Source organism: Hemicordylus capensis, chromosome 4, assembly GCF_027244095.1.
Source record: "Hemicordylus capensis ecotype Gifberg chromosome 4, rHemCap1.1.pri, whole genome shotgun sequence".
NCBI lineage: Eukaryota > Metazoa > Chordata > Lepidosauria > Squamata > Cordylidae > Hemicordylus > Hemicordylus capensis.
In genome coordinates, this window is record NC_069660.1 from 162,504,913 (window position 1) to 162,532,770 (window position 27,858).

Genomic DNA, 27,858 nt, shown 5'->3' on the forward strand with positions numbered 1-27,858 from the left:
ATAAAATATAGAGATCATTGCTCCCATGTTGTGTGGAGAAGGCAGAGGGTTATCTATCTATCTATCTATCTATCTATCTATCTATCTATCTATCTATCTATCTATCTATCTATCTATCTATCATATTTGTGCACCATCCACCCCAAGCTCCTGTCTCTGGGCAGTTACAGTAACATATTGTTTTCTACCGTGGATAACACCACTAGAAAGGGTATTAAGGCCATTTCTCCAGCCTCCAGTCTGGTTTCTCAGGCTGAGCCTATTTTGATGAATCACACTTGCAGTCAGGCGACAGGAGACTAACCTCTATTCTTCATCTTCTCCTCAACCCCTGCTGTGAGGGAGCAGGCAACCTCCTTCAACAACTTAACTTTTAAAAGGACTTTTGTTTGTTTTCCCATGGAGTCCAGGGAATGGTGTGGGTGTTCTTGGGATCTGTAGTTTTTTGTTAGGTTTTGAAATGGTGGCAGCTGCAGAAAATACTACAAATCCCAGGAGCACCCACACTATTCCCTGGCCTCCATGGCAAAGAAAATAAAAATCCTTTTAAAAGTCATGTCATGGAAGGTGGCTGCTTGGTCCCTCATGGCAGACACAAACAGGAAGAATAGAAGCTTGTTTCCTGTCCACTGCTGGTCCTGGTAAGGAGTTTTAGGGATGATGGTGGGATGAGCTGAAGCAAAGTTTCAAGGGGCTGAAAGATTTGGCCTGGTTTGCTTCACTTTGACCCCACTTCAGCTCCCACCAGATGGCACTTCACTTTGGGCCAAAGATATTCTAAGTAGGTTGAAGAAGGCTGAACCCAAATAGGCCCCTGAGAAGCTTTGTACATCCTTAATGAACACCATATAGATGATCTGATCTGACTGTGTGTCAATGTCCATTCAGAGTAAGGGCAATGCTTTTTGTCCTCACTCTGAATGGCTTTGTTATATTGTCACAGACAAGTCCCCAAGTGTCAATACCACAAAGCCAATTCAGAGTTAGCACAGGAGGCATTGCCTCCATTCTGAGTGGGCAACACTCTTACCCCTGTTCACAGTCCTGCTAATCACTCAGTTGGGGGCACTTTTGCCACTTACAATCATTTATCATTTCTGCTCAGCTCTATTGTTTGTTGTTACTTTCCCCTAATTATCCAGGGCTTTCCCACCTCACTTTCAATTTACTTCAGCTTCTGACTAATCATTTCATTATGAAAACAATTAGAGAAGCTGGGAAAGACCTGTTGTCCTTGACATTACTGGACATGTATACAAGTGCCTGTGCGTGTTTTAATCTGGAAACGCAAGTTTACTATACAGAGAATCACATGCATAGCTAGGAAAACATGCAGCCAACACTTTGCATGCCTGGATCTCTATGTCTCGAAGGACTGTTGCAGACTTTACACAGCAGCAAACTCAGCTTTACTGCAAACATATACTCAAGCAGCCACTCCCAGTTAAGTGTACTTGTACACTATACTTGTTTTCAAAATATCTGTTCATCGCATTCATATGTAACTTTTTAGGTGTACACTTTAAAATAATAGGTTTGCGCCTAAACACAGTGGCACACCTAGATAATTTTGGAGCCCAGACCTGAAGGGCTTCGGAGCCTGCCTCCCCACTGTTCCCTCTAAGGTGTGCTCACGTGTGTGCGCTCACAGGTTTTCTGATGCATGTTCAGTTAATTTAAGATCCCGCTCAGGTTGAATCAGGAAGGCCCCATTCGGAATGCAGGTGCACACACAGTGCCTTGATACCGCTGCCCAGAACAAAACTCATTCCACACAGAGATGAAAAAAATTAGAGGGACCACTGTCCCCCATCACCACAAGCCCCCCCTAAAAATTTTGAAGAAAGAAAATTTTCCCTCGCCCCCCTCCCCAGCTCTGGCCGACCTGCTTTCAGCACTTCTCCTTGGCTGAACATTTTCGCAGAAAGCAAGAAATGCCTTCTGCCTCTTTGCTGGGGGTGGGGGTGAGGAGGGGAGAGTTCCCTTTTACCAAAATGTTTACTTCTACCTTTACCTAGGGAGGGAGGGTGGGATGGGGCATAGCGGAGGGTGCTGCAAGTAGGGGTGAGTTCCCCCTTTTACCGGGATGGAGGGTGGCGAGCTCCTTCCAGCTCCCCTCCCTCCTCCCAAGTGACTGCATGGGCCTCTCGCCTCTCTACTTCCTCCACATGGAGGAAGGCCGGAAGTGAGCTGCTTAGCAGAGAGGCGAGAGGCCTCTGCAGTTGCTTGCAAGGAGGTGGGGGAGCTGGAAGGAGCTCACTGCCCTCCATCCCAGTAAAAGGGGGAATTCTCCCCTCCTCTCCCCCTTCCCACTCTCCCTGAAGCCACCGTGCCCCATCCCATCCTCCCTCACTGGATGAAGGGGGATTCTCCCCTCCGAGCTCCTCTCACCTTCCTGCAACTACTGCTGTCGCAGCACAGCGGCTTAGTTTTTTTACTCAAAGGGGGGGCTTTCTCCTCACCCCTGGGGGGGGCAGGCACGCTGAGGCTGGTCCCCCTGCAAGACAGAGGCCATGGACCATCACCCCCAAGTCAGGGGTAAGAGCACCTCTGCCTAAACATGTAATGTGTGAAGAGGCCTTCAAGCATGTTTCTGATAAGCTTTTCCTTTCTGTACTAATCTGTGTTTCTATCCTGACTTCAATATCTTTGTGATGGGAAATATTTTGTTACCTTACTGAGGCTGAAGCCAGCAAAAAGACAATATATTTTCACTAACGTGAAAGTTCCTATTTTTAATTACCTTTCCACATTTGTGGTGTTTGCAAAAGTTCCCTAGGGAAATGGCATCACAGCTGAAGCACAGTTACAGCATCATGTTATGCTTGACTCTTTGGCTTATAGAAGGATAAGGAATGGATTGTTGACTATGTTCAATCTATAAAGCACTTTTGGTGAGTCTTGGAACACTTGATAAAATTGTAGGGATCTCAGCTTTTGACCAATAGTAAGAAGGAGGTTTCTCCACACTTGTTTTTGCAAAGAAAGACCATGTGAAATCCATGCTTTCTAAAAAAAAAATGGTGAGGGGGACCCCTGGCTATATTTCACAATCACCTGAGTTCTAGAATATCCTATTATAATGCAAGCATTCTGGTTATTAGCTGGAAAACTCAGCAGGCAAGAGGAAAAAATTGCCATGTGTCACAAGCCCTGTTCACATGCTGTGTAGCACTTTTATGATCTGTGTACAGTATACATAGGTACAAATCTGTGCACAGGTAAACAGTTATTCAAATGTTATGTTGAAAGCAGGTACAGCAGTACACTTCCTATCTGGACAATGTATTTGTGGGATCTATACACAGGTCCACTTTTAAAATGAATGCAGGCACAGTCATTCACACTGTGAATTATTGTATGTGTGTGGACGTCTGAACAAAGGTACAACATAACGTCTGAATTCAGTTGGCATACATTCTAGGTATGTTAATGAAGAGGCACATTTGCCTCTAGTTCTGGCTATATTTCCTTATTCCATGTGGATGGGATGACATCACAGCGAATGGGATGACATCACAGTGCTACATAGTCCATCCAATCTGGCCATTTGATGACTTTACTGAGGAAGGTTAAGCTAAATCAGAGTGGGAGCAAGTTATAGCAATATAAGTGCAGAGGCAAACATTTCTTGGAAAAGTTGAAAAAATCATTGTTAAAAAAAATAACAATTTTTTGACACTCGGAACTCTTTGCAAAAAACCATGAATAGTTTAAGCTCAGCCTAGTTAAAACTACTTCTTGACCTTTGGCCATTAAGTGCCAGCATATTCATTTCTTTGTTTTGTTTTGTTTTAAACAGAGAGCTCCCTGACAGACAGCTTCCATCTGTGGTGATTCAGCCTGCATGGCTCCAAGCAGTGTAAAGAGAAGCATCTGGATGCTAAGTAAGATACTTCAAAAAGTGAAGTAAGGGAACTTGGTCGCATGGGTGGTGCCAGTCTGAACATGAGCAAATGAATGGATGGGGTTTTCAGAGTTTACTGTTTAAGTTTTCCATCACATTACATCATTCAGTATCAAAAATCCAGGATCAACCTCTCATTTAACCTGTGCTATTTGCCTGTTTTCTTCTTCCAACTCATCATACAATTTGCAAGATTTTCTGTGTAGTATGTTGAGTGATATAATGCCAAATATATTACAACAGTATTATAATCACTTTATTACACATGTGATTCAGCATCATGAAGTGCAGGACATTTCAAATTTCCCACTTAAACCTGAAACAGATATGGCAAATTAATTACTCAATCCTTGTTCATCTAAACCGGTACCAAATTCTCACAGTAATTTGAGTACTTTGTCGAGTTTTGGAAGGCAGTGCCATACTTTAAGAAGGATGTAGGCAAACTGAAACAAGTTCAGAGGAGGGCAAGAAAGATGGCCAGGGGTCTGAAAAACAAGCCCTATGAGGAAAGGTTGAAGGAAATGGGTATGGGAGAAGATAAGATTTAGGGGGGACTTGATATCACCTCCAAATATCTGAGGGGTTGTCACACAGAACAATGGACTTAAGTTGTATAAGGGTTGATTTTGCCTGAACATTAGGAGAAACTTCTTAATTGCAAGAACAGTTCAGCAATAGAACTAATGACCTAAGGATCATTAGGTCCCCACTCCTGAGGTCTTCAAGCAGAGGCTGGACATCCATCTTTTGGAAGGCCCAGTCCAAGACTCTCTGGCACCTGAGGCAGACTGATAAGGTGCTGCTCCATCCCTATACTTGTGTAGTCTAAAGTCTGCCACAGAAGAATCTCCCTCTTGCTCTGCCAGATCCTATCATCCCCTTTGCCTCTTCTCCCCCACAACTCCTTCTCTGTAGTCTCTCCCTCCCTCCGTCCCTGGTGGCAAGGGTAATAGCTCCTTTTCCTGGTTACTTGTCTTCCAGTCTCTCCACCTTAGGGATGTGCATGGAACCGGCCAGGCTAGTTTGTTTAGAATCTGATCTGGGTTTGAACCAGCCCAGCCCAGCCCAGTTCCGATCAAACTGGACCTGGTCAGAGTTGACTGCCAGACCAGTTCGAACTGGTTTGTGGACCAGTTCAGGGGTCTACTCATAAAGGGGAATCTGGTGAGGATTCCCTTTTATGAGTAAAGGGACATGGGGGCTTCCTAGTCCAAGAAGGTGTGGGAGGGGAGTCAAGGCTGCTTACTTTCAGCGGTGGCAGTGGCAGTAGTGGTAAGTGTGGATAGGTGTGTAGAAAAGGCCCAAACTGGGCTGCATTCTGTCCAGGCTACTCTGAAGGAGGCCAGCAGGGGTGGGGGGAGCTGCCCCCAATGCCACCGACACCACTGAAAGTAAGTAGCCCTGACTCCTCTCCTACACCCTCTAGGTCTAGGAAGCCCCCCCTGCCCTTTTACTCGTAAAGGGGAATTCTCACAAGATTCCCCTTTATGAGTAGACCCCTGAACCAGTCCAAACCAGTGCAGTTCAAACCGGGGGCTTGTCAGGTTTGAACTCAGACTGGCGCCTCCTTTTGAGGGGGCAGTCCGGTTCAAACCCAGTTTACTCGAAACACCCCGGCTCAGGTTGAAACAGGATTCAATCTGAACTGGTTCACACACCCCTTCTCCACATTTCCTGCTGCTCCATTCCCCATCTCCTGCCTTTTCAAAAGACAGGGAGAGTGGGGAGATTAGCACCAGCAAGGTGAAAGGAGGCCCACTGAGGTGGCTGGGGCACTGGTAGGCCCCACCGCTCTAACTCTGGATTTCCTGCATTGAGGAGGGAGTTAGCCTAGATGGTCTACAAGGCCCCCCTTAGAAATGGAACCATCAACCACACCTCAGTCTGAATCAGAACCAAGCCAAAAAACCAAATACAAAACCCATATGATTTGCAAAATATGATTAACATGGGGCATCCATATGCCAGATGCTGAGTGTTGTACTCTGAGCCATGTAAGAGTTCAAATGTAGCAACAGGTCCATCAACTATGCATGTGCATCAAATTAAGAAGTTGACTCTGCCCCTTTGTAGAATTTGAGAGTCTTTCATAGAAGCAGGAGAATTATCCATTTAAAGGCAATAAAACAATAATGTTATATGGACTAACCAGGGCCTTTAAAAATCTCTGAAAGGCCCAGGGCAGGGGCATAGCCACCACTGGGTGATCGGGTTCAAAGAACCCGGGCTGCTGCCCTGCAGCCCCGACACGCCCCCCCCCCATGTCTGACGTCAGGTGTGGGGGGGCTGGTTTAGCTCCCAAGAGGGGCTGTGCGGCCCCGTTCAGGAGTTAGATGGCCAGCGCTGTGTTCACAACGTGGCCAGGAGAGGCTCTCTCTGCCTTTAAGGCAGGGAAGAGTCGCTCCTGGCCATGTTGCAAACACAGTGCTGGCCTGAATCTAACTCCCAAATGAGGCCGCGCAGCCCAGTTTGGGAGCCAGACCATGCCCCCCACATCTGACGTCAGATGTAGGGGGCGGGGCGAATGGGGCCGCGGTGGCAGCTGAACACGGGCTACCGCTGGTCTGGCTCTGCTGCTAGCCCAGGGGCAGTATGTTCATTTGAGTTCCTGCACAACATTCTTCTCTCTCACTGACAGAGGGAAGAACAAAGTAATGCATACGGTGAAATGTAATGTCTGCACAGTTGTGCAAGAGCACTGTGTCAGGTTTAAACATTGTGCAAACGGAGTTACGTGTCAGTGCGGCTGTTATAGATAATGTCTGTACTGCTGTACAACTCCATTTGCCCAATTTTTGTGCTTGTGAAACAGTGCAAATGTTACATTCCACCCAGTGTTCCCTCTAACAGGGATTTCCAGATGTTGTTGACTACAACTCCCAGAATTCCCAGATGCAATGGCTTTTGCTTGGTGATTATGGGAGTTGTAGTCAACAACATCTGGGAATCCCTGTTAGAGGGAAGACTGATTCCACCATGTATATAATGTTGCACAGTATGTCAGCCACTGCATCCTGGTATCAGTGTAATAACCCCCAGTACTGAAGTAGTTCTTGATCCTGGGGTTATCATTTAACTGATTAGTTTTACTGCCTTGAATGAAAAGATCAATCTGATCATTTCAAATACTGAAAACCATGCTTTGGATGCTCCCCTTCCATGTGTGGGGCCTGGGGCAATTCCCCCTGCTCTCTCTAAAAAGCACCCTGGGACTAACCAATTTTTTCTAAGCAGTGTCTAGGTGCTCACATTACACAGAACTCTTCCACAGGCTTGATGTAAAATATATACATTTTTAAAAGGAGTTCAATATTTCTGGGAGAGGACAGAGCCCTCATTGCTGCTTGTTTAAGTTTTAAGATGGCGGTAGAAGAAGCTTCTGGAAACTTGATTAGAATTATGCCTTGAGCAAAGGGTCTGAGGTTACATAGAGGCATAGATCCTTGCTAACTGGGCAAAGAGGCACCTTTTAACGTGGTGATTCTCTTTATTTAGCAGGGGGAGAGTAACTGGCCCTCTCCACCCCCAGCAAAGTACCTCCAGTGACTGTTGCTGGGGTCTGTCTTATGTTTCTTTTTAGATTGTGAGCCCTTTGGGGACAGGGATCCATTTTATTTATTTATTATTTCTCTATGTAAACTGCTTTGAGACCTTTTGTTGAAAAGCATTATATACGTTGTTGTTGTTGTTGTTGTTGTTGTTGTTGTTGTTGTTGTTTGTATTTCTAAGAACACGTAGAAGATAAATAAGTGGCCAGGAAAGGTAGGTAGTACCAAGACAATGACCTGGCAAGTAGCTATCAGGATGGACTGGGATCAGAAACTCTGGATTTGAAGCACTCTGATGTTGCATCTGAAATCTAGCTTTGGATCAGTTTGGTTCAGAATAGAACTTGGGGGCTTCTGGGTGGATGCATTGTTGAGCTGCATATACAAGAGAAGAAGGATAGGGTACAGATACTAATGGGGGCTTTTCTCCTGGGACAAACAGTAACTCCAAGGGGACTCCAATCCAAATCAGGAATGTGGTGAGGCAAGGTTAAAGCTTCCCTCCACAATACCTCAATCCCAATCCAGACTGCGAGCCACTCAGTGGCGCTCTTACCCCTGGACTTCAGGGCCAAAGTCCGGGGCCTCCACACCCCCTGCCCCCCCCTCCAAATCCTCTTTAGACTGTCCTGGGTGGTGTGGTCACTGCTGGCCTGCACTGTTGGGCAGCCAAGTGTGATTATGACCTGTGCCAGGTGCTTTAGAGACGGGGGGGGGGAGTGGGGAAAGAAAAATGTGGGGTGGGAATGTTACATTGCATGTCAAAGTGTTTGTGCTACTGCATATTTGCAAAAATATACCCCATGTGTTTAAGTGTGTGTGTGTGTGTGTGTGTGTGTGTGTGTGTGTGTGTGTGTAGGGGGCTGATGCTTAACTTGCAGTGGGAGCTCCAAGTGCCTCTGGGTCTAGGCTCCAAAATTACCTAAGTGCACTTCTGCAGCCACCCCGCACTGTGCAGTGCTACAAACTAATGAAAAACTAAGCCCATCGGGGTGAATGACACGTTGAGCTAGACTACACATATTGCCTGGAAAATGGGGTGAGAAGGGAATGCACCCCACTTCCCTTATTAACTTGTCCCACCACCCCCACCCCCCGGCCATCAATTCCCAGGCACACTCCAAGCTGCTTTTATTTCCACCAGTGTTCTGTACCAAACATCCCCTTAGCTTCTACCCCTTCTCCAGTTAAAAACGGCTCCCTCCCACAGGCTAAAGTTATACATTCCAGGTATAGAATGTAACAAGTATTATAAAATGCACCGTTTCCCCTTCTTGTGGAATGTTCCCCCTACTATTCCAAACAAAGGACCATTCCAGTTCATTCCAGCAATAGATCTGATGAAGGATGGAGGCTACAGCCTTGCCTAGTTCTTCGCCCTTGTCAAACAATTGCCTTTCACACTCAGGCTTCTGTCCCTGGTGAAAGAAACGGAGCATTGCAAATTCCTCAATGAGCGTGTGAGATGAAAGCTTCTGAACTCACAGCAACGGTGGTGGGAAGTCTTATGGTTTGATGTAAGTGTCTTGGAGCTGTCTAATGATAAAATAGATGACCCCACAGTAATTCTTTCAACAGCAAACTATAGGAGAAATCTAGCCCAGCAGGATAGAACGATGATGAGCTTTAATCATGGGAACTTGTTAGGGGTGGGTTAGTTGACTTGAATTGAGCCAGGCTCGGCTCCAAGGCTCACATTCAAACCAGACTGGCCCCATAAGGAATGAAGCCAGTTTGAGTCGAGCCAAGCCTGGCTTGAACCCCCGCACATGAGGAGGCTTCAGGGGCTCAAAGGGTATACCTGTGAAGGGGAATCCAGCAAGGATTCCCCTTTTCAAGGTAAGGGCTTTGCAGAAATTAAATGCGGAGGGGGGGGCGGGGGAAGGTAGTCTTTACCTTTAACTTTTTAAAATGGGGTGGTGGGGATGTCAGAGGTGGCTGTGGCAGGGACGATGGTGGCCGGGGCTCCTCCAACCCCCCTGCTGGCCTCCCAAGTGACAGGCCAGGCCAACTGGGCCCCATTTGGGGCCTCTGCACATGTGCGGCCACCATTAGAGTGGCCTCCGCGCATTTGCAGAGGCCATCTGCATCATCTCGCCATTGGCTTGGTGACACAAATGGCCTCTGCACATGCACGGAAGCCCCTCTAATGTTGGCTACGCATGCACAGAGGCCTGAATGGGCCGGCTTGTCATTTGGGAGGCTGGTGGGGGGAAGGGGTTGGAGCAGCCTCCACCGTCGCCACTTCAGCTACCTCCACCATCCCTCCCAATGCCACATTTTAAAAGGTAAAGTTAAAAACTACCTTTTCCCTCCCCCCCGCCCCCACATTTACTTTCTGTCAAGCCCTTTGCAGAAAGGGAATTCCTTGCCAAATTCCCCTTTGCAAGTATACCCCTCGAGCTGCCTCGCCAGCGGGCTCACCCGGCTCAACAGCCAGACCAGACTCTATCTGGTCTCTATGCAGATAGACTCTATCCAGCCTGAGCCCAAACCACCCAGGGTGGCTTGAATCCAGTCCAGATTTGAGCTGAACCAAGGGGAAACGGTTCCATGAACATCCCTAGAACTTTTTGCAGACATGGCAATCATAATGATTCAACCTTGAGGACCAGAAACATGATGTCCCACAAATATCCATGATTTTTCACTCCCGGAGTGAAAGTTGCATACTCACTGTTATAGATATGTGTCCTGAACAAGAAACAAGCTCATGTAGAATCTTCACAGGTTGATGTGGATGGGGGGTGGGGGTGGGGTGCGAAATGGGAAGCAGCTCCATGTGCAGTAAGGTGAGATGGATGTTTTTGAGTAGGGGACCATGTGCAATAAAATCAATTGTATATGATGCACAACAACTATGCACAAAACTAGTTTGGAAATTGTGAATATCATATCAATGCAACATTCCATATTTGCTTTTGTGATGCCCAACCTTCAAGAAGCTAGAGATAATGTTAATTATTTAATGAATACATTGCCACCAGTGTACATGGTACTTTACAGAGTTTCCTATTAAGAGGTGACAGATTCCTGCCCTCAAGGGGCTTACTTTCAATACAGAAGTGGGGAGATGCCAGCGGGAGGGAAGAGTAGCAAGGGATGATTGTGAGTGTATTAAATCTTGCTTGCATCTGGAGTTGAGGATTAATGAGTTAAGACAATGGATTCATGGAAAAGGTGAAGTCTTTCACATGACCACACAGGGGAGGGAGGGTCACCTGCCTTCCCTAGCAGTCGCTGACTGTCCCTCCACCACAACACACGCCCACATGAGCAGTGGTGTGGTGGAGGGAGACACTGAGAGTGTGAAGACTACCCCCTCCCGCATTCCAGGGTGCCCTAGGGTATGAGTGTGATGGCTGCTCTTGTTAGAACAGCTGCCACGCTTGGCATGGCTGCTCCTTCCCCCTCTCCCAGCTTGCTTCTAGAAATGGCAGTGGGTGGAGGAGCTGTTTAACCCAATGATGATAACTCAAATGATCACTGGCCAAGGTTAATGGCAGGTTTAAAACTGGGACTTGGTGCGGGGGCAGAGTCAGGAGCGACCTCACTCCAGGCGCTTCATACATTCAGCCTAACCCAGTTTGGGCTGCCCCAGCCTGGATTAGGCTGCACATGTGAATGCCCTCAGTAAGTGAAGGCAGGTGACGGTCACTGTCACTTAGTGGGGGTCATGGAGTGTTGGGTGGGCAAGTGGGGCAGACTTGGTGGCGAATAGCAAAGCACCCTCTGGTGGCCTCAATGCCCCCAGCAGCCCACATCCTTTTAACACGACTGCGCAGCGGTTGCTCTGCCCCTGGGTTCTAGAGATAAGGGGCAGTGAGACAGGCTTAGCAGAATTGTTTAAGATTGGAGGAGATCTGTGTCAGTTGAAGCTGGTTGCATTGGAGGAGCCATGGGTAGGGTTATAATTGTTGGAGCTAGGACCCTGGCAGCATCAGCTCTCAGCTGCAATGTCTCATAGTGACCACTAGGTTGGGTTAGGATCATGGATAAAAGTGCTGGACTCCTTTGCTCTTTGTTCTTCCAGTGTTAGTCTCCATTTTGTCTCTACAGAGATGGCTGGTTGTTTTGGTCTCTCTCTTCAGCCATGAGCTACAGCTGAAATTAAGCTGCAGACTTTTTCACATTTGTTTGTAACCTCTTTAAATAAATCCTTGTAATTCTTCAGTACTAAAGAACTGTCTCAATACCTCTTGCTTTGCTGCTTTCTCACCAAACTGGTTTTGCTTTTCTTTTGGGGGACTGAACTACCATTCTTCCCCTATAATAATCCGGAACAAGGGTGGAGAGACAGTGCAGGGCTATTCATGAAAATAAATGAGAAAGAAACACACACTCCTACTAGGATTGCCAAACCTCCAGGATTGGTCTGGAATCTCCAGGAATCTGCATCAATCTCCAGGTGACTACTGAAAGCAATTCTGGAGATTTGATGGTTTGGGTATATATTGGGGCAGGGTGGGGGGATATTCATGAATAGCTTCAGTCAGAGCTGAAAACCTTACGTCAGACTAGCAAATGTATTTTCAAAGAAAGCAGAGATTCTTAGGAAACCTAGTTCTGCATCAGATCCCACAAACAACTTTGCAACGTAAAGGTCAACCACCAGGGGCGTAACAAGGCTGGAGTGGGCCCAGAGACAAAAATTTAAAATGGGCCCCTCGCTGATACACACACACACACACACACACACACACACACACACACACACTTACTTCACATGTGACTTGCCTCTGGGGGGCCCCTCGAGGCGTGGGGGCCCCCAGGCAGCCACCTCCCCTTGCCTAATAGTAGTTACTCCCCTGGTCAACCACCATGAAAATGATCTTCCTCAGAGGGTTGTTGTACAAATAATACACCAGCTAATAAGTTGTTGTACAAATAATACACCAGGAGGGCCAGAACTGAAGTGGCAGCTAGAGGATTCTTTTCTTCTTACAGCATCGGACTCTCTTGCTGTTTCAGAGAAGCAACACTACCTCAACTGAGTAGACAGCGTGCTCAGGACGAAAGCCAAGGTATATAATTGGCGCCATCTCAGCAACTCAAGAACATGCTGAAGCAATGCTATAGCCACATGGCGTTCCTTGATCTTCAGTGTTGTATAAGCATTCTACACTTTCCCATTGGCCCAGACTCAACTCAGAAGTGGAGATAGACATAAAGGCCAGAGAACTGGGCTTGATAAAATTACACCCATATTGAAACTTCAGGATAGATGCCAAACCTTCTTGGGGTCTGGAATGGTTTCAAACCCCATTTTAATCTTTCTCCCAAACTCCCACCCTTCTTTGTTTGAGCTGGGCTCAGAGATAGCAGGGCCAACTGAGCCACACCAAACAGAGTGCCCACCACTCTAGGCTATATATATCAGGTGGTGTGATTTTGGCTCTGGACATAATTATCCACCCCCAAACACAACAATGAAAAGGCTTCCTCTGATCGATCTCTCCAGAGCTGACCCCACTCCAGAAACTTGTAGAGTTACTCTTTGGTATCATGTTCTAGTTCCAGCTGACAGATTCCAATTTTTTGAAGGAATGGATGTTATTTCCATTAATTTTAACTGTTACACTCACTTGCAGTTCAAGAATGAATTTGGGATACATATTCAAAACTATTTAGCAGATTTGTGATTAGTCACATCTGTTCAAAGCAAACAGACTCTAAGAACTGGGGAGTGGGCAGCAGAGGCAATGATCAGTAAGCGAGTCATTTCCACCACTTCTTAATAGGGATATGCAGAATGGTTCGCTGTCAGAACATTCCAACTGCAAGCCAGGCTGTTCAAGTGTTCCGAGCTTGGAACAGAATGCCCTTTAAATGAAGGGCCTGTTCTGAGCTCAGAATGTGGACACTCAAAACATTCTAAGCTCCATTGTGGAATCCAAAATGGCACTCTTCTGGCCTCTGTGCCTGCACGGCGGCCATTTGCATGGTGCTGCTGACCACACACATGGCCACTGTATGTGCGCAAAGGACAGCAGAGCACCATTTTGGATTCCACAATGGTGCTTGGAATGTTCAGACGGATGGAACGGTCCATTGATCTTGAGTTCTGAGCTCGGAATGGAACACAAGATCCATTCCATGGACACCCCTACTTAACCATTCATCTGTTGGCTAGATGCTCCAAGCCATGCTCTAAGCAATATCTGACGGCAGAATCAGGTCTCTGAAGAGGCAGCTTTTCAGTAACATGGGGTATTTCATTAAAGGCATGGGCATTCTATGATGAATTGGATCTAATGTACCTGGGGCCATGCTCTATGGAATAACTGGGAATTCCAACCTCACCTATTATGGGCAAGTGCTTTTTGCCATCTAATCTGTGCACTACTGGAAACTGAAAATGTAGCTCATTCTGATTTAGGAGAGCAAGTGGAAAGGTTGAACAGCTTCTCTGGATCCAGAGAAGAAGTAAGTGACAATAGTGGTGTGCTCAGTCAGCTTTTGTGAAGTGCTTAATATTCCTGTGCCAGAGCTTTGATTTTTTCAGCAGTTTTCAGGAGACTGCTCTCCAATGGCAACAGGAAGGCAAAAAGAATTTGGCATTAAGAGGCACTTTGGCCTGTTACTTATTTTGGCTATGCTCACATAATGCAGTTGACACCCCCCCCCCCGCCCATCCACAGTTCACATTTATGGGGGATTCATACACACAATCAGACAAGATGACGTGTTTGTATATGCAGCTAATAATATTTACCCACCTTAACAATTACAGGATCATGTATATGAGACGCTTTGAATGTCCATAAGTGATATATAAATGCTATTATTATAACACTCACTCATAAAATAATGTTTTAAAAATGAATTAAAGGAAAGAGAAACAAGAAACTCATGTAACCAGAAAGAAAGACGAAGAGATAGACCAAGAAATTCATAATAAAAGGTTAATTAATAGGGCAGCATGTTGGTGGTTAGGTAAAGTTTGGCAACAGAGGAAACCAAATTGGGGCTGAACCAAGAATTCCAGCTTGTAAACTTTCAGCCTCAATGTTTTCAGGCTGGAAGGATAAAAGGATAGCCTGGGTAGCAAGGCAGGATTTACACAAAGCAGAGGGCAAAGCTGACCATGGCACCAGCAATTGGTGGTTGAGACTGAGGTGGTTAAGTAGGAACCTAGAGGTCTCCACCCATCCCCTGGCTCTATTCAGTCTCATCCCTCACAGATAGGCCAAGTCCAGTCTTTCCTCCTCATGAAATGATGCTTCCTCTTCTCTTAAGGAGACCTGTGGTATTCTATCCAGTAATCTTTTATGTTTTGTTATTTAGAAGTTTCTCCCAGTTGGGATCCTGTAGAGAGTGTAGGGGTGGGGGGTGGGGGCGGTGGGGTCAGAAAGAAACAGGAAGGAGAAGGAGAAAATGGATTTGTTTCTCAATAAACTCTTAAATCTACATAAGATTACTTTGTGTTTATGATGGAAGCAGCCAGAAAACAAGACCTTTCTCAGATGTGTCTGTGAGCCACCAAGTGAGCACTGTGTCACTGCTGTCGCGTGGCCTGGGCTCTGCAGTGGCAATCCTGAGGGTCCGGCAATGATGCTAGTAGTCTTGCACCTGGGACTGGATCTGGGGTTTGGGGGAGACAGTCATCCAGGTCTTCAGGTGGAAATGGTTCTTTGGCTCTGGATCAGGAGGTTGCCCAGTTGTGGGTTCTCTGAGAGCTGGCTGACCGCAGTCTCTTTCTCAGAGGACTCACCCTCCTAGGACCCAGCCCCCAAGGGCTCACCAGGGTGAGGGGGTATCGGATACTATCCAAATCTCTCTAGAAAGGAAGTTCAATCATCCTGTGACCACCACTAAAAATGCCCTATTCTTGGTCTTTGCAGATGAGTCTTAGTTATCAGCAGTGCTGAGAGCAGAGCCTCCATAATAGATTTCAAAGTCTGTGTAGCCTGCTCTTCTTAAGGTAACTTGGTCCCAGACCATAAAGGGGTTTTAAGGCCAAAAGCAGCACTTTGAACTGAACCCAGAAGGAAACTGAAAACTAGTATAACTGGAGCAAAATACATGTTGCATGCTCCAGCTGAGTTGCCCCCATTAGTAATCTAATGGTGGCATTTTGAACCAATTGACTTCTGAACCATTTTCAAAGGCAGGCCTATGTACAGCATATTTCAAAGGCAACCCCATGTACAGTAGATTGCAGCATATTGGGTCTTACTGGTACGTGCGTAACTGTGGCCAGATCTGACTTCTCCAGACGGAGAAGTCTTCTTCTCTGTCAAGTCCAGTCCAGAAGTACTTGCAAGCTGCATCCTTGATCTTTCAAGGGAAGTGCAACACCATCCAGAGCAGGGGTTCCCAACAGGGGGCAGTAGTACCTCTAGGGGTGCTTGAAGGGCTCTCATGGAGTACTCAGAGCCCACCTTCTTCCCCATGCTGCACTTGCACTATTTGTTTCTTATCTGAGGATTGTTGGCTTCAAGCCGACACTTCTTCAGTGATGTGTCCACTGCAGAAGGGGAAGGAGTATGGTGAAGACCTTCCATTTCAGCTCCTCCTTGGCTGGCTTATAGGAACAGACTATGCCTATGTAGTAATCTGGAAGCTGAACCAGTGGACCATGTCTTTTTGTGTTGTCAGTTTTATCAGCATATTCATCAAGAATTGATTGTTCCTATTCTGCATAAGTATCCAGGTAGATCTAATGATTTTTATGCTGTGCTTTCAGATCAAAAACCTGAAATTTCTCTTAATGTTGCTGATTGTATAGTTGCCTGCAGAATTCGGAAGAGATGCACTGACCAATCAATATATTAATATGTTAATGTGTTAATTCTCTGGTTCTGTCAATAACATTAATAATACCAATGGTTGCCAATATTTTGTCTTTTCTTGATTAACTGTTCTAAGCTGTCAAACAAAGCTCTCTCGCTCTTCTCCTCTCTGGTGTAATTGGTTATTGGTTGGAGGAAGAGCTCAGAGTAAGCCAGCTGGAACGCACAGTGAAAAGATCTGTCAGAGATTGTAGAGAGGAGCCGACCCTATGTGAACTGTCCATTTAACCCCCCGAATTAAACACCTTGTGAATATGCTGCGAAGCAGATTCGCTCTTCAGATACCCCGCGGCATGAAGGCATGTGTGAATAACTCCCAGGCATCCAAAAGGCGAGTGTTGTCTTAATTCCACATTTTTCTACAGTATTTTTTTAAAAAATTAACTTCTAGGCCGCTTTATCACACTGAGCAACCACATACATCATTGGCTTGTTTCCTGTGTATGCACAGTAGGGATGTGCATGAATCAATTTTTTGGTTTCAATTTGTACCCAAATTGAATCACCGGATTTGTTTTGGGTCCAAATTTGCCCCCCCCCCCGCAATCATCCCAGATTCGATTTGTACCCGAATTCTCCAAATCCAAATTTGAATCAATTTGTATTTTTAAAAAAGGTTCCCAGGGCCAAAAGAGTGGGGTGGGTGGTAGTGCCCAATGGGTGCAAGGAAGCTACCACCCAGATTTCAAAGAAATTGGGCAAAGGAGTGATTTTTAAAGAATTTTTGAAGTTGACTAAGAGGTAGCAAATGAGAGTGGATTCAGTGTTTGTCATTGAAGCCACTCTCATTTGCTACCAGAGAATCTACTCTCAGAACACCTCAGAGACAACAAAACCCAGTGCCCCATGGGCTTGTGGGTTTGCGGGTGGCTGGTACCCTATGTGCACTACACCACCACTCATTGTGGGCCACCCTGATGTCTCCCAAGCGGAGTTATGGGGCTGCTGAAATTCCCCATTATTCCCTGGGGGGGGGAAGCTTAATGACACACAAACTTCAGAAATTCTTTTAAAATCACCCCTTTCACCAATTTCTTTGAAATCTGAGTGGTAGTAGGCACCCATTAGGGCATTACCACCTGACCCACTCTTCTGCCTCCAAAACCCCTTTTCTGCCCCAAATCTGCCCCAAAGACATGCCAACCTCAAATATATATGTATTTAAAAATCACCCCTTTGCCCAATTCCTTTGAAATCTGGGTGGTAGCTTCCTTGCACCCATTGGGCACTACCACCCACCACAACCTGCTCTGGGCCACCCTGTTGCCACCCCACTCCAGGGAGTTATAGCTAAGGCTGCTGAAATCCCCATTATTCCCTATGGGGAGAAGCTTAAAGATGCGTAAACTTCAAAAATCATTTTAAAATCATCCCATTGCCCAATTCCTTTGAAATCTGGGTGGTAGCTTCCTTGCACCCATTGGGTGCTACCACCCACCACAACCCACTCTGGGACACCTTGGTACCCCCCACGTGGAGCTATAGGTTTGCTGAAATCCCCATTATTCCCTATGGGGAAAAGCTTAAAGAAGTTCCAGATTCAAAAATCCTTTAAAAATCACCCCTTTGCCCAATTTTATTGAAATTTTGGTGGTAGCTTCCACCCATTGGGCACTACCACCCACCCCACTTTGGCCACAAAATGGAGGTCTGAATCTCTGAATTTTTCGGGTCTGAATCTGGGGTGATTTGTTTTGTACCCAAATCTGGGCAATTGAGGACAGGGATGATTTGTTTTGCCTACAAATCACCCAAATCAGCCAGATGTGGGTACAAATCATTTTGTACCTTAATTGTTTTACACATCCCTAATATACAGTTATGTCTTCCATTTTTGTTTGTCATACTGTTTGTCATACTGTTGTAAACTGCCCAGAGACGTAAGTTTTGGGCGGTATTAAAATATGTTAAATAATAAATAAATAAATAATACTGTTGTGAGTCCCTTCCTCCTTCCTGGGAAAATAACTCTTTCCCATCACAGGGCATCATTCCCGAGCAGGCCTTGACTTCATCTCCTGACAAACCCAGGAAGATTTTCACACCTGGCTTTTAGTTTGCATCTCCTCCAGAATAAAGATGTGTCTTCACATATCACTCAAATTTACCCTGAATTCTCTGTGAGCTATCAGGGAGCATTTCACACACAATTAGAGTTTTTCATCGCACATTAGAGTGCAGCCCGATTTATATTTGGGGTTAAAAAAAAAACACACCATTTTTTGGATCTGTTTTTTTGGGCAACTTCAAACTCACAGTAAAGCCTTATAGACAACCGCAATAAAATCTGCTGTCTAAGCTCCAACGGTTCTTTATCCATGCTGCCTCCCAAGAGAGCTGGCTGATGTGACCGACATGTCAAAAGGATGGTTTACAGGCTGTCTGTGGTTTGAGAAGAAAGAGGCCCAAATCCTGAAACTTCAGGTCCAGTCCTAAGATCAGATATGCGAACTCTATCCATAGGACAGGGTCACACTGATTCCCTAGCCCCAGCCCCAGGCACTTGGACTGAGTGCTCTCTACATACCCAGTCTATTTGGTCTTGTAGCATTTTAAGCCCATTTGAGGCCCCCTCCTTTCCTCTGGCTCTACCCAATAGCTATCTCTGCTGGGTGAGCTTTCTTCAACCACTCCGCACTCCTTGGCAAGCACTTGTTTTTCACTCATCCAACTCTTGGCACCCGGGACCTTCTTGCCTACCCTCTTTGCTTGGGTTGCCAAATTTTGATGTAAAAAATACTTTCCCCTGGGTGGGCAAGGAACAGAGCCAGAGTAAACTAGTGGATGAGTGGTGGAGCCAGAGTCGGACAGGTGGGGCATGGGTAGAGCAAGGAAGGAGCCTCGTGGGTCAGGGTAGTGAGGTTTGTTGACTCAGCAGATGATGCAAGGGGAAGAGCAGGCTTCTCCCTCGCCCCAGAAGACCTCAGACCTTGGCTTCTCAGTCTGAGCATTTTGTCCTTGGAGAGAAGACCAAGTGGCTGTCAAACTACATGGACTTGCTGGGCCATCCAGTGCCTCTTCTGCTTTGCCTGCCCTGGCCTGTTTATTCAATGCAACATTAATTGGGCCTCCAGACAATCCCCCAGTTGCTAACATCAAAGAATTTTGGGGGAAACCTAGAGGCTGTTCACATGCGCAGCCAAGAGTGTGCTAAGGTAGCCAAGCCCACTCTTGGCTGTGCGTGTGAATCACCGGGAGACAAGCAGCTCCCGGTGGTGGCAGGGCAGCAAACCCACTTAGGGAGCCTGCCACTTAGCCAGGGTTAAGTATGTCCATAGGAGAAGGGCGACTGGCCAGGACACTGCACAGGGTACATCATGCAGAACTCCTTCGATATATTTTGCATTTTGCTCCACGCTGGTGTATTTAGAAACTCAGAACGAACACATACATCCAGAATGCTCTCAGGTCAATTTTATTTTGTTTAATAAAAAATGAAAACCCACAAAGCTTGTAAGTAAATCTTATATATATAAATATATACAGTCTATATAAAACAAATGATTCTGGACAACACTGTTGATTGTGGCTTGAAACAAAAGGAGTAGCAAGGACAGTAGGTGGAGCCACAATCCAACACTGAGTTAGGTGCACTTAAGTCCATTGAACTCAATACTCTCAGTCATGCTTAACTCTTGTTTGGATTAGGCCTCCAATTTGTACCGGAAACTAATTCCCACTGACAGTACCTGCAGATCTGGACTTTGCTCCTTGGATTTAACAAGAAGCTATAGGTATAGAGCTTTGAGTCCCACAGAACAGTGCCTCAAGCACGGCCACTCACACTCTTGCATCAAACTGAAGAGTTCTATGTAACTTGAAAATCTGCATATTCCTACATCAACAGAAGCTGATGCAATAACGAAATAACATGTCAGTTGAATGGTTCTTGTACATAAACACAGCTGTCTGCACCAAAGAGCCTGTGGCAGAATAGACAGTGACACACTCATTTCTAAACCAAGATTGGTGTCAAATAATAAGGGGGGAAACCTTTTGGCAATGGACATAAAGGGTTGGATGCTAAGGTACCCAAGTGTATGCTGGTTGTCAGAACTTCGGATGTGGTCCTCTCATGCTTTGGAGTGATGGAACTATTAACCAACAGGGAGATCTTTGGCTTTAGAAATCCTTTTTAAAAGGCTTATGAATAAAAGGGGTGAGTGACACACACACAACAAGCAAAGATATGTAGGGGAAACAGAGGAGTTCAAGTGCAGAACTGGTGTGGTTTGGTTTGCAATCATTCCTAGGATGAATAAAAGTCTTACATGCTTCACTGGAAGCAGCTCATGCTATATTGAGCTAAAACAGATTTGCCAGCACTTTGTGGCAATATGGTTGTGGGGTGGGGGTATGGGAGAGTCGCTTTTGAAGCAATTTCCTGTTAGTTTGGATCCTGCTTCCCCCAAACCTTCTAGTTTGGCTTGGCTTCTTTCCTGGGTCTGAACAAATGGCAAAGTGGGATGAATGCCCCTTAGCGTGTTGCTTGGCTTTCTTGAAGTAAGTTGTTTTCTCTGTTGTCTCTAATTCACTGTTGGCACCTGGTTCCTCTGTAAACTGTACTCCTTTGCCTTCAGTCTCAGATTAGCAATGCTGTTAGCCATATTCATGCCCTGGGCAGGGCTGGCATTAGTACAGGAGGCAGAATAGGAGGCCATGGCACTGCTGGGAAAGAGAGAAAGAGAACGAGAAAGAGAAGAAGAAGGGAATGGAAAGAAAAGTGAAATCAAAACAGCATTTTCTAGCAAGTTGGTTGTATTGGAGTAGCCGTGACTAGAAAAAAATGGGCCTGACTGCTCTTGCGTCTTTAATAGCAGTTTGATCTTGAGAAATCAGCAGGTGATGCTTTCCACGGCATCTGCTAATATCTGTAAATCAAGTGACTATTAAGGTAGTCCCTAATGTTTGCAATCTTGCTTGCAGTCATATCCAGGAGCATAGCTACCATAGAGATAGCGGGGTGTGTGTGTGTGTCCGTTTCTAGGAGTTAGCTTCCACCTCCCCCCAGCTTGCACCAGCTGCTGTCTGGCAGTTGTACTGGCTTGTTGAGGCAGAGCTGCTCCAATCGCAGCAGGAGCAGGCAGTCACTTTGAGGGAGGCCTTTCCCCTTTGGCACAGGGGTAGCCCTGCCTCACTGAACCAGCACGGCCACACTGGCTCGGTGCCATCATCAGGCCATGTTGGCTCAGCCTGAGAGTGGCCAGTGTGGAGTTGGGGCCAAGCACAGCCATCTAGGTGACCAGAGTGCTCATGTCCCGACAGGTAGGAACCAGGGAAGGTGGGGATGGCAAAGGCAGGGGGTCCATCTTCAAATCGTGTCCCAGGGGCCCCCTTCAACTAGGGATGTAAACTAAGCATTTTGTGCATCCCCCGCGGTGGTGGAGAACAGTAGCTTTAAGGAGGCCTGCAGGTCCCTACCTGCTCCTCTGCCACCCCACCATGGCACTGTCTGTTCTCTCCATTCCAAAAAGCCCTGCACCACGTGGCTGTTTCCCTGTTGCCAGCAGAATGCGGGCATCGGCATGAACATGGTGTCCTTGCATGCTGGGTTAGGGTGTTGCCATGTGTATGCCAACAACCACACGCTGCTGGGAACAGGGAAGCAGACGCACGACACGGGACTTTTTAGAATGGAGAGAACGGACAGCGCTGTGGTGGGGCAGCAGAGGAGTAGGTAGGGACCTGAGTGCCTCCTTTTAAAGCTACCGCCCCGCCCCCCCCAATGTTTTGGCTGCAGGAGCCCAAATCATTTTGGTACCTTTCTATTGAGGCTCTGAAACAATCTGGGCATATCTCTACCTCCAAACTTGCTATATGCCACTGAGGATAACTGCCAATATTTATAGCACATATGTAAAATAATGGCAGTGGCCAACATACTGCGTAGCATCCCACGGGCTTTTCTGGCAGGGCAGGAGCTGCTACATGCTCACAACACTTGTGCAACCACCAGAAATTGCATGAATGCAGTTGTGCGATGGTCCAGCCATTAGAAATTCAGCAGTGGCTGCTCAGCTCTTCCAAAGTTTACCTCGCTTAGCTAGCTTTTAAGAACTTGGCTTAGGAAAGAGAGGCAGGCTGGAAGCCTTTCATTTCTAGATGTTGGGCTCCAACCTGCCTAGCAGCTGCACACAGCACTGACTCAGAAAACCTACTTTCTCGTCCCAAATGTATGGGGACAGGTTGAGATTGTTTGGTAGTGAGGGAAAGGCATTGTGTACATATTCAGAGGAGCTCTCACCATCATTGTTACTACATCACATATTCCAGTGTTGAGTCTTGCATTAGAGTGGTACTACCCCTATTTCCTATAATCTGCCATGAGTAAACTGCTATTACTGCTTTTGCCACTTGGGGATGCCTTAATCAATTTTTTTCACATGAGTTGCTAGTTTGGCTCTTCTTAGGATTCACCTCCCTCCACAGAGACCCTAGAAATTAAATCTCCAACCGGGTGAACAGATGCACTGGCTAATATACAGAGCAAGGGTGCAGTGAGAAAGCAGCCTGACAGAATTTCTCAAATGGTGCCGCAGGAAAGCAACAGTTTTTTATATTCTCCCCTTCCCTGGGAAGTCTTCTGTGCCACCCAAAAATACTTTCCTGAGGGTTGAGCAGCCATCAGGGACATAATTGCAGGTGGCACAGAGGCCTTCCTGGGGAAGTGGAGAATGTAAAAAAAAAAAGAGGGGGGGAAAGCTGTTTTCCCACTGCACTAGTGAAGTTAGTTGGGAAGTTCTGCTCTCTTGCTGCACCTCGGCATCCTTGCTCTGCATGTCCGCCACAGTAGGGCACCTTGAAGCAAATGGCTGTACAATGTTAAGGCACTATACAGTGCACAGCATATTACAGGTGAAATCCAGTAGAGATGTGCATGAAGCATTTTGTGCAGCCGCGGGGAGTGGGGGTGGAAAGCGGTAGCTTTAAAAGGTCTTACCTGTTCCTTTGCCGCCGCCCCCACTGCCTCACTGGCAGTCCCCTGCTAACTGAGCAAAGAGTTACCTTTTTGAAGTGGTGATTTTCTTTATTGAGCAGGGGAAGAGCAACTGGCCCTATCCATCCCCAGCACAGCATCTCTCCATTGGCTGTTGCTGGTGTCTAGCTTAAGTTTCTTTTTTAGATTGTGGGCCCTTTGGAGACAGGGAGCATCTCTCTCTCTCTCTCTCTCTCTCTCTCTCTCTCTCTCTGTAAACTGCTATGGGAATTTTTGTTGAAAAGCAGTATATAAATATTTGTCATATTCGTACTGTCGTATTGTCACAAAAAGTTGCATGGCGCAGCTGCGGTGCTGCTCCCAGCAGCCTATGCATGGCTTTTTAGAATGGAAAGTGCCCTGATGGGGCGGCAGAGGAGCAGGCAAGACCTACATGCCTCTTTTTGAAAGCTACCGCTGACCCCCCCCCCAATGATTTGGCTGCAGCAGCTCAAATCGTCTTTGTACCTGTGTAAGGAGGTGTTGAAACGATTCGGGCACATCTTCAGCAGTGGGTAATGTGGGTGTGGGGTATGGGCAATGATCCTTGGTATGAGAATCGGTTGCCACTTATGTATTCCTCTTTTCATCTGGAAAATGTTGGAGGATATGGGCTTGGTTCATATACTTTGATAATCTGGAATAGTGTGCTCTTGTGTGCACTCTGTCTGCCTTCTATTTGTGGCATGCTTCTATTCAGAATTGTGCACCACACTTCCAGGTTGCTTGGCTACGCCCTATACATTCCTAGGTATGCCCCTATTTTCATTGGTGAAATGTTGGAATAGAATTTAATGTGTAGGCAATTGGTTATCATATGCTATTATTTAATAATTGCTCCCAGTATAATTACTATTTTCCATTTCAAAGAAGTGACAGACTTTTTCAAAACTACATTTTTAAAAATTCAAAAAGTTGTTTTTTTTAAGGTAAGAAACAAACACCAATAAATAAATAAATATTATACCAGTTTAACAAAACCACTAAATACCAAATTAGGACAAAGGGCACAGTCCCCTAGGGGCATCAATTTCTCCTGTTTGAACATTATTACCAAAGGAAGGTGATCCTTGGCAAACCTGCTAATATTTTTATTTATTTACATTTACATCCCACTCTTCCTCCAAGGAGCTCAAAGCAGTGTACATGTTTATCCTCACAACAACCCTGTGAGGTAGGTGACTGGCTCAAACTCACCCAGTGGGTTTCGCGTCTTAAAGGGGATTTGAACCTGAGTCTCCCTGGTCCTACTGGCTCTTCAGCTTTAAATTTCTGAGGCTATTCTCACAATGGGGGAAAACCAGGCTAAGCTTCAATGGCAGCTAGCCCACCAAAGTAGCCCTCCCTTTAAACGAGATTAGCGGATCGAGTGCTCTGCTAATTCCTTTTGCAAGATCGTGAGATGCCGCAGCAACTCTAGACCCCTGACTGGGAGGCTACAACAAGCCTCCTGCATTGGGGGTTTCCCCAGAATGGCCCGCACACTTGCGCAGGGCATCCTGGGACTTCCAGGAGCCAAATGCCCCCCTCCGCCCCTACCAGCTCCGTGATGGAGCCAGTAATCATGTGGGAGGCCAATTTGGCCACCCAGGGCTGAGCGCCTGTTTAGCCTGCTCGTGTGCGGGAAGAGCGGGTTAAGTCGGTTGTGTGTAGAGCTTCTCTGTCATCATCTTCTTCTTCTTCAAACAGCCCTACTATACCAATTTTGTATATAAGGAAAGTTGATAGTAAATTGCACCTACTTATGATGAAACTTGAACACAGGTCTCCATCCGACTGACTTTGACATTCTAAACTTGCATAGTTTCACTCAGGTTCTTGGACAGTATGTAGAATTCCATGATTCCACCCAGCGTAGCCTGGGGGAGGTGGTATCTGAGCAGGAGGAGGACTGGGGAGATATACTATTTAACCCTTCCCCCTTCTGCCCCCCCACCTCAAAATTGCCTTCCTGCTTTTTCTCATGTAATGGAGAGGACAGGGTTCCTGCATCTTTCTCGTTGAGGGTAAAACAAACAAATAATTTGCAGGTGGAAATGTGCTTTAAAATAATGGAAGAGACAAGGATTAAGCAGCCTGTCTCCTCTTGCTTTTCTATTCAGACATAACTTGTCTCCAGCTGCTTTTAGTTTGCAAAAACACACACGCCATGGAACTCTCTTTCCAGTGTTTAATGTGTGTGAGAGCTTTAAATAAATGTGTGTGGTGGGGTGCGGGGCAGATGTGTATTTTCTATGGCTTCAGAATGTCTTCCAGCTCTAAAACCCCATGTCTTGTGGCCCTGATCCACGGTGGCTCTAGTTACATGTAACAACCAGTGGTCCTGCCTGAGCATCATGAGTTAAACTGAATATTCTAGCACCCCCAAATGTTTTAGCACGGTCTGAAACCAGTGCCTCCATTGCCCTGTGGAACCATAATGTAGCTGATCCTGTGTGTTGTGAAACTTTGAATTTCTGGGGGTAGGGGGTGGAATTAGCAGGGATGTCTGATCAAATGTTGGGCTGGACAGTATTTCATACAAGATGAAAGGAAACATCATTCTGCATTTTTGACCCTGGATCTCTCCCAATAAACTTATCATTGCAGGAGGAGCCCCAGTTCTGCAGTGCACCAGCCCAAACTGTTAAAGGATCTCAGCATTATTAGCATTTTTGATCCCTCCAGCCCAAGGTCTGAAATAACAACTAGAGTTCCCATGGTAACTGAGCAAAGAGGCACCTTTTTAAAGTGGTGCTTTTCTTTATTGAGCAGGGGGAGAGGAACTGGCCCTATCCAATCCCAGCACAGCATCCCTCCAGTGGTGGTTGCTAGTGTCTATTTTATGTTTCTTTTTCGATTTTGAACCCTTTGGGGACAGGGATACATCATTCATTCATTCATTTATATTTCTCTGTGTAAACTGCTATGGGAATTTTTGTTGAAAAGTGGTGTATACATATTTGTAGTAGTAGTAGAGGCAGTCCGTAATGACTGATGGATTTGGGATGCCATTAAGAGCAGCGGATGGACAGGTCTAACCTCCAATGCACAGTCAATCATTCTCCTGAGCAAACTTCATTGAAATTAGCAAGAGCTGGGCAAGAGTCTCCTCAGGCATGCTGAAATGGCAGTGCTCTATGGTTTGGGTACAGTGCTTGAAAACGTTTAGAGCTAAAGGAGAAGTAATGGAAAAGGCAGGATGAGGCATGTCTTTGCTCCTGGGACATCATTCCTATTTCTATTCTGCAAAGTGCACAGCCCTCCTAGACTCCATCAGCTGTGTGGAGAATCAGCACTAGCTGTAGAGTTGGATATGAATTTGATATACACATCAACTCTGCTAATGCTGGAAGATAAAGACTGTTGTCCTGCAATTGGATGTTGGCGACACGTTCTCAAATCTTTCCACCCTTTAGATGGTGGAAGGTGCAAATGGTGGATATGAGCCTGAAAGCCAGTCAGAGATAGGGATGAGCATGGGCTGGTTTGTCACCTCCTCTTGGAAGTGCCAAACCGGCTTAGACACCAGCATTCAAACCAGTTTGACAGGGCAGGGAGCGGCTCCCTTAAAAAGCAGGTAAGGAGCTCCTTACCTGCTCACCCCCACCTCGCCACTTTTCCACCACCACTTCCCAGTCTGCAAACACCCTCACAGGGCTGTGCTGCTGCTCCCTGCAGCCTCCGCACAGCATCGGCATGCACATGGCCAGTGCGCATGCTGGCCCTTTGTCTGGTCAGTATGATGTTACTGACCATGCAAATGACTATATTGGGAGTGTACTATATTGGGAGTGTCTGTTGTGTGGCAATGAAGTTTGGGAAGTGCTTTCTGAAGTCAAGACACGGAGCTGATTTACACATTAATATACATCACTCATGTGTGTGCCAATGCCATGCAAAGGCTGCAGGGAGCAGCGCTGCAGCCTCACACAGGCATTTGCAAAGCCAGCGCTGACAGTAGAAAGGTGGGGGGGGCAGGGATAAGCAGGCAAGGCGCTCCTTACCTGCTTTTTAAGGGAACTGCTCCCTGCCCTGGCAGAGGATGCACAAATGTCTTGTGCACATTCCTAATCAGAGATCCCCCCACTGCCCTTCTTAAAGCAAGACTGTATTTGGAGTGCACTATCTCTGTTGTGTGGCAATGAAGCTTGGGGCTTCAGAAAGCATAACAGCGCTTTCTGAAGTCAAGAAACAGGGAGCTGATTTACACATTCATGTACATCACTCAATTGCACTACACTCCGTTACTCTGTAGAGGATCCTGGGAAGCAAGTCTGGTTTCAGAGAGTGGTTCCTGGAGGGAAGGATTTTGAGCCAGGGGGGTGTGAGATGGGGAGGAGTACTTTGCAGCTCTGCTGCCCCTAGGAGATCATGAATACTGGCTGGGGGAAAGAATGCCTCACCAAGGCTCTCAGCAGACTAAGCAGAGCCTTCTGCAGCTGCATTAGGGTTGTATCTTCAGAGGTATTTTCGCTGCAATGTAAGAGATTGTCTCCCTCATGAGTTACCATAGAGTTGGAGAACCAAACAGGATTTAAACTCTTCACATGGCTGCATGGTCCATGTGACTAATGAGTGACTGGAAGGAGAGGGGACCTGGGAGAAAACTCATTTGTTGGATCCACTCTTGGAGAGTACTTTATTTGG

At 46.4% G+C, this 27,858-nt stretch overlaps 1 protein-coding gene across 2 annotated transcripts in view; it reads right to left on the reverse strand.

The window, feature by feature from the left end:
• Positions 1–19,647: 19,647 nt before the first annotated feature.
• The window catches only part of PRRX1 (paired related homeobox 1), an 85,080-nt gene continuing 76,869 nt past the window's right edge, over positions 19,648–27,858 (reverse strand). Inside the window, exon 4 of one of the 2 annotated variants that reach the window (XM_053247258.1) lies at positions 19,648–20,921. In XM_053247258.1, the coding sequence (XP_053103233.1) occupies positions 20,780–20,921 (142 nt within the window). In that variant the 3' untranslated portion in view covers positions 19,648–20,779. The remainder of the gene's footprint in view (positions 20,922–27,858) is intronic. The other variant, XM_053247259.1, reaches the window with a different exon arrangement.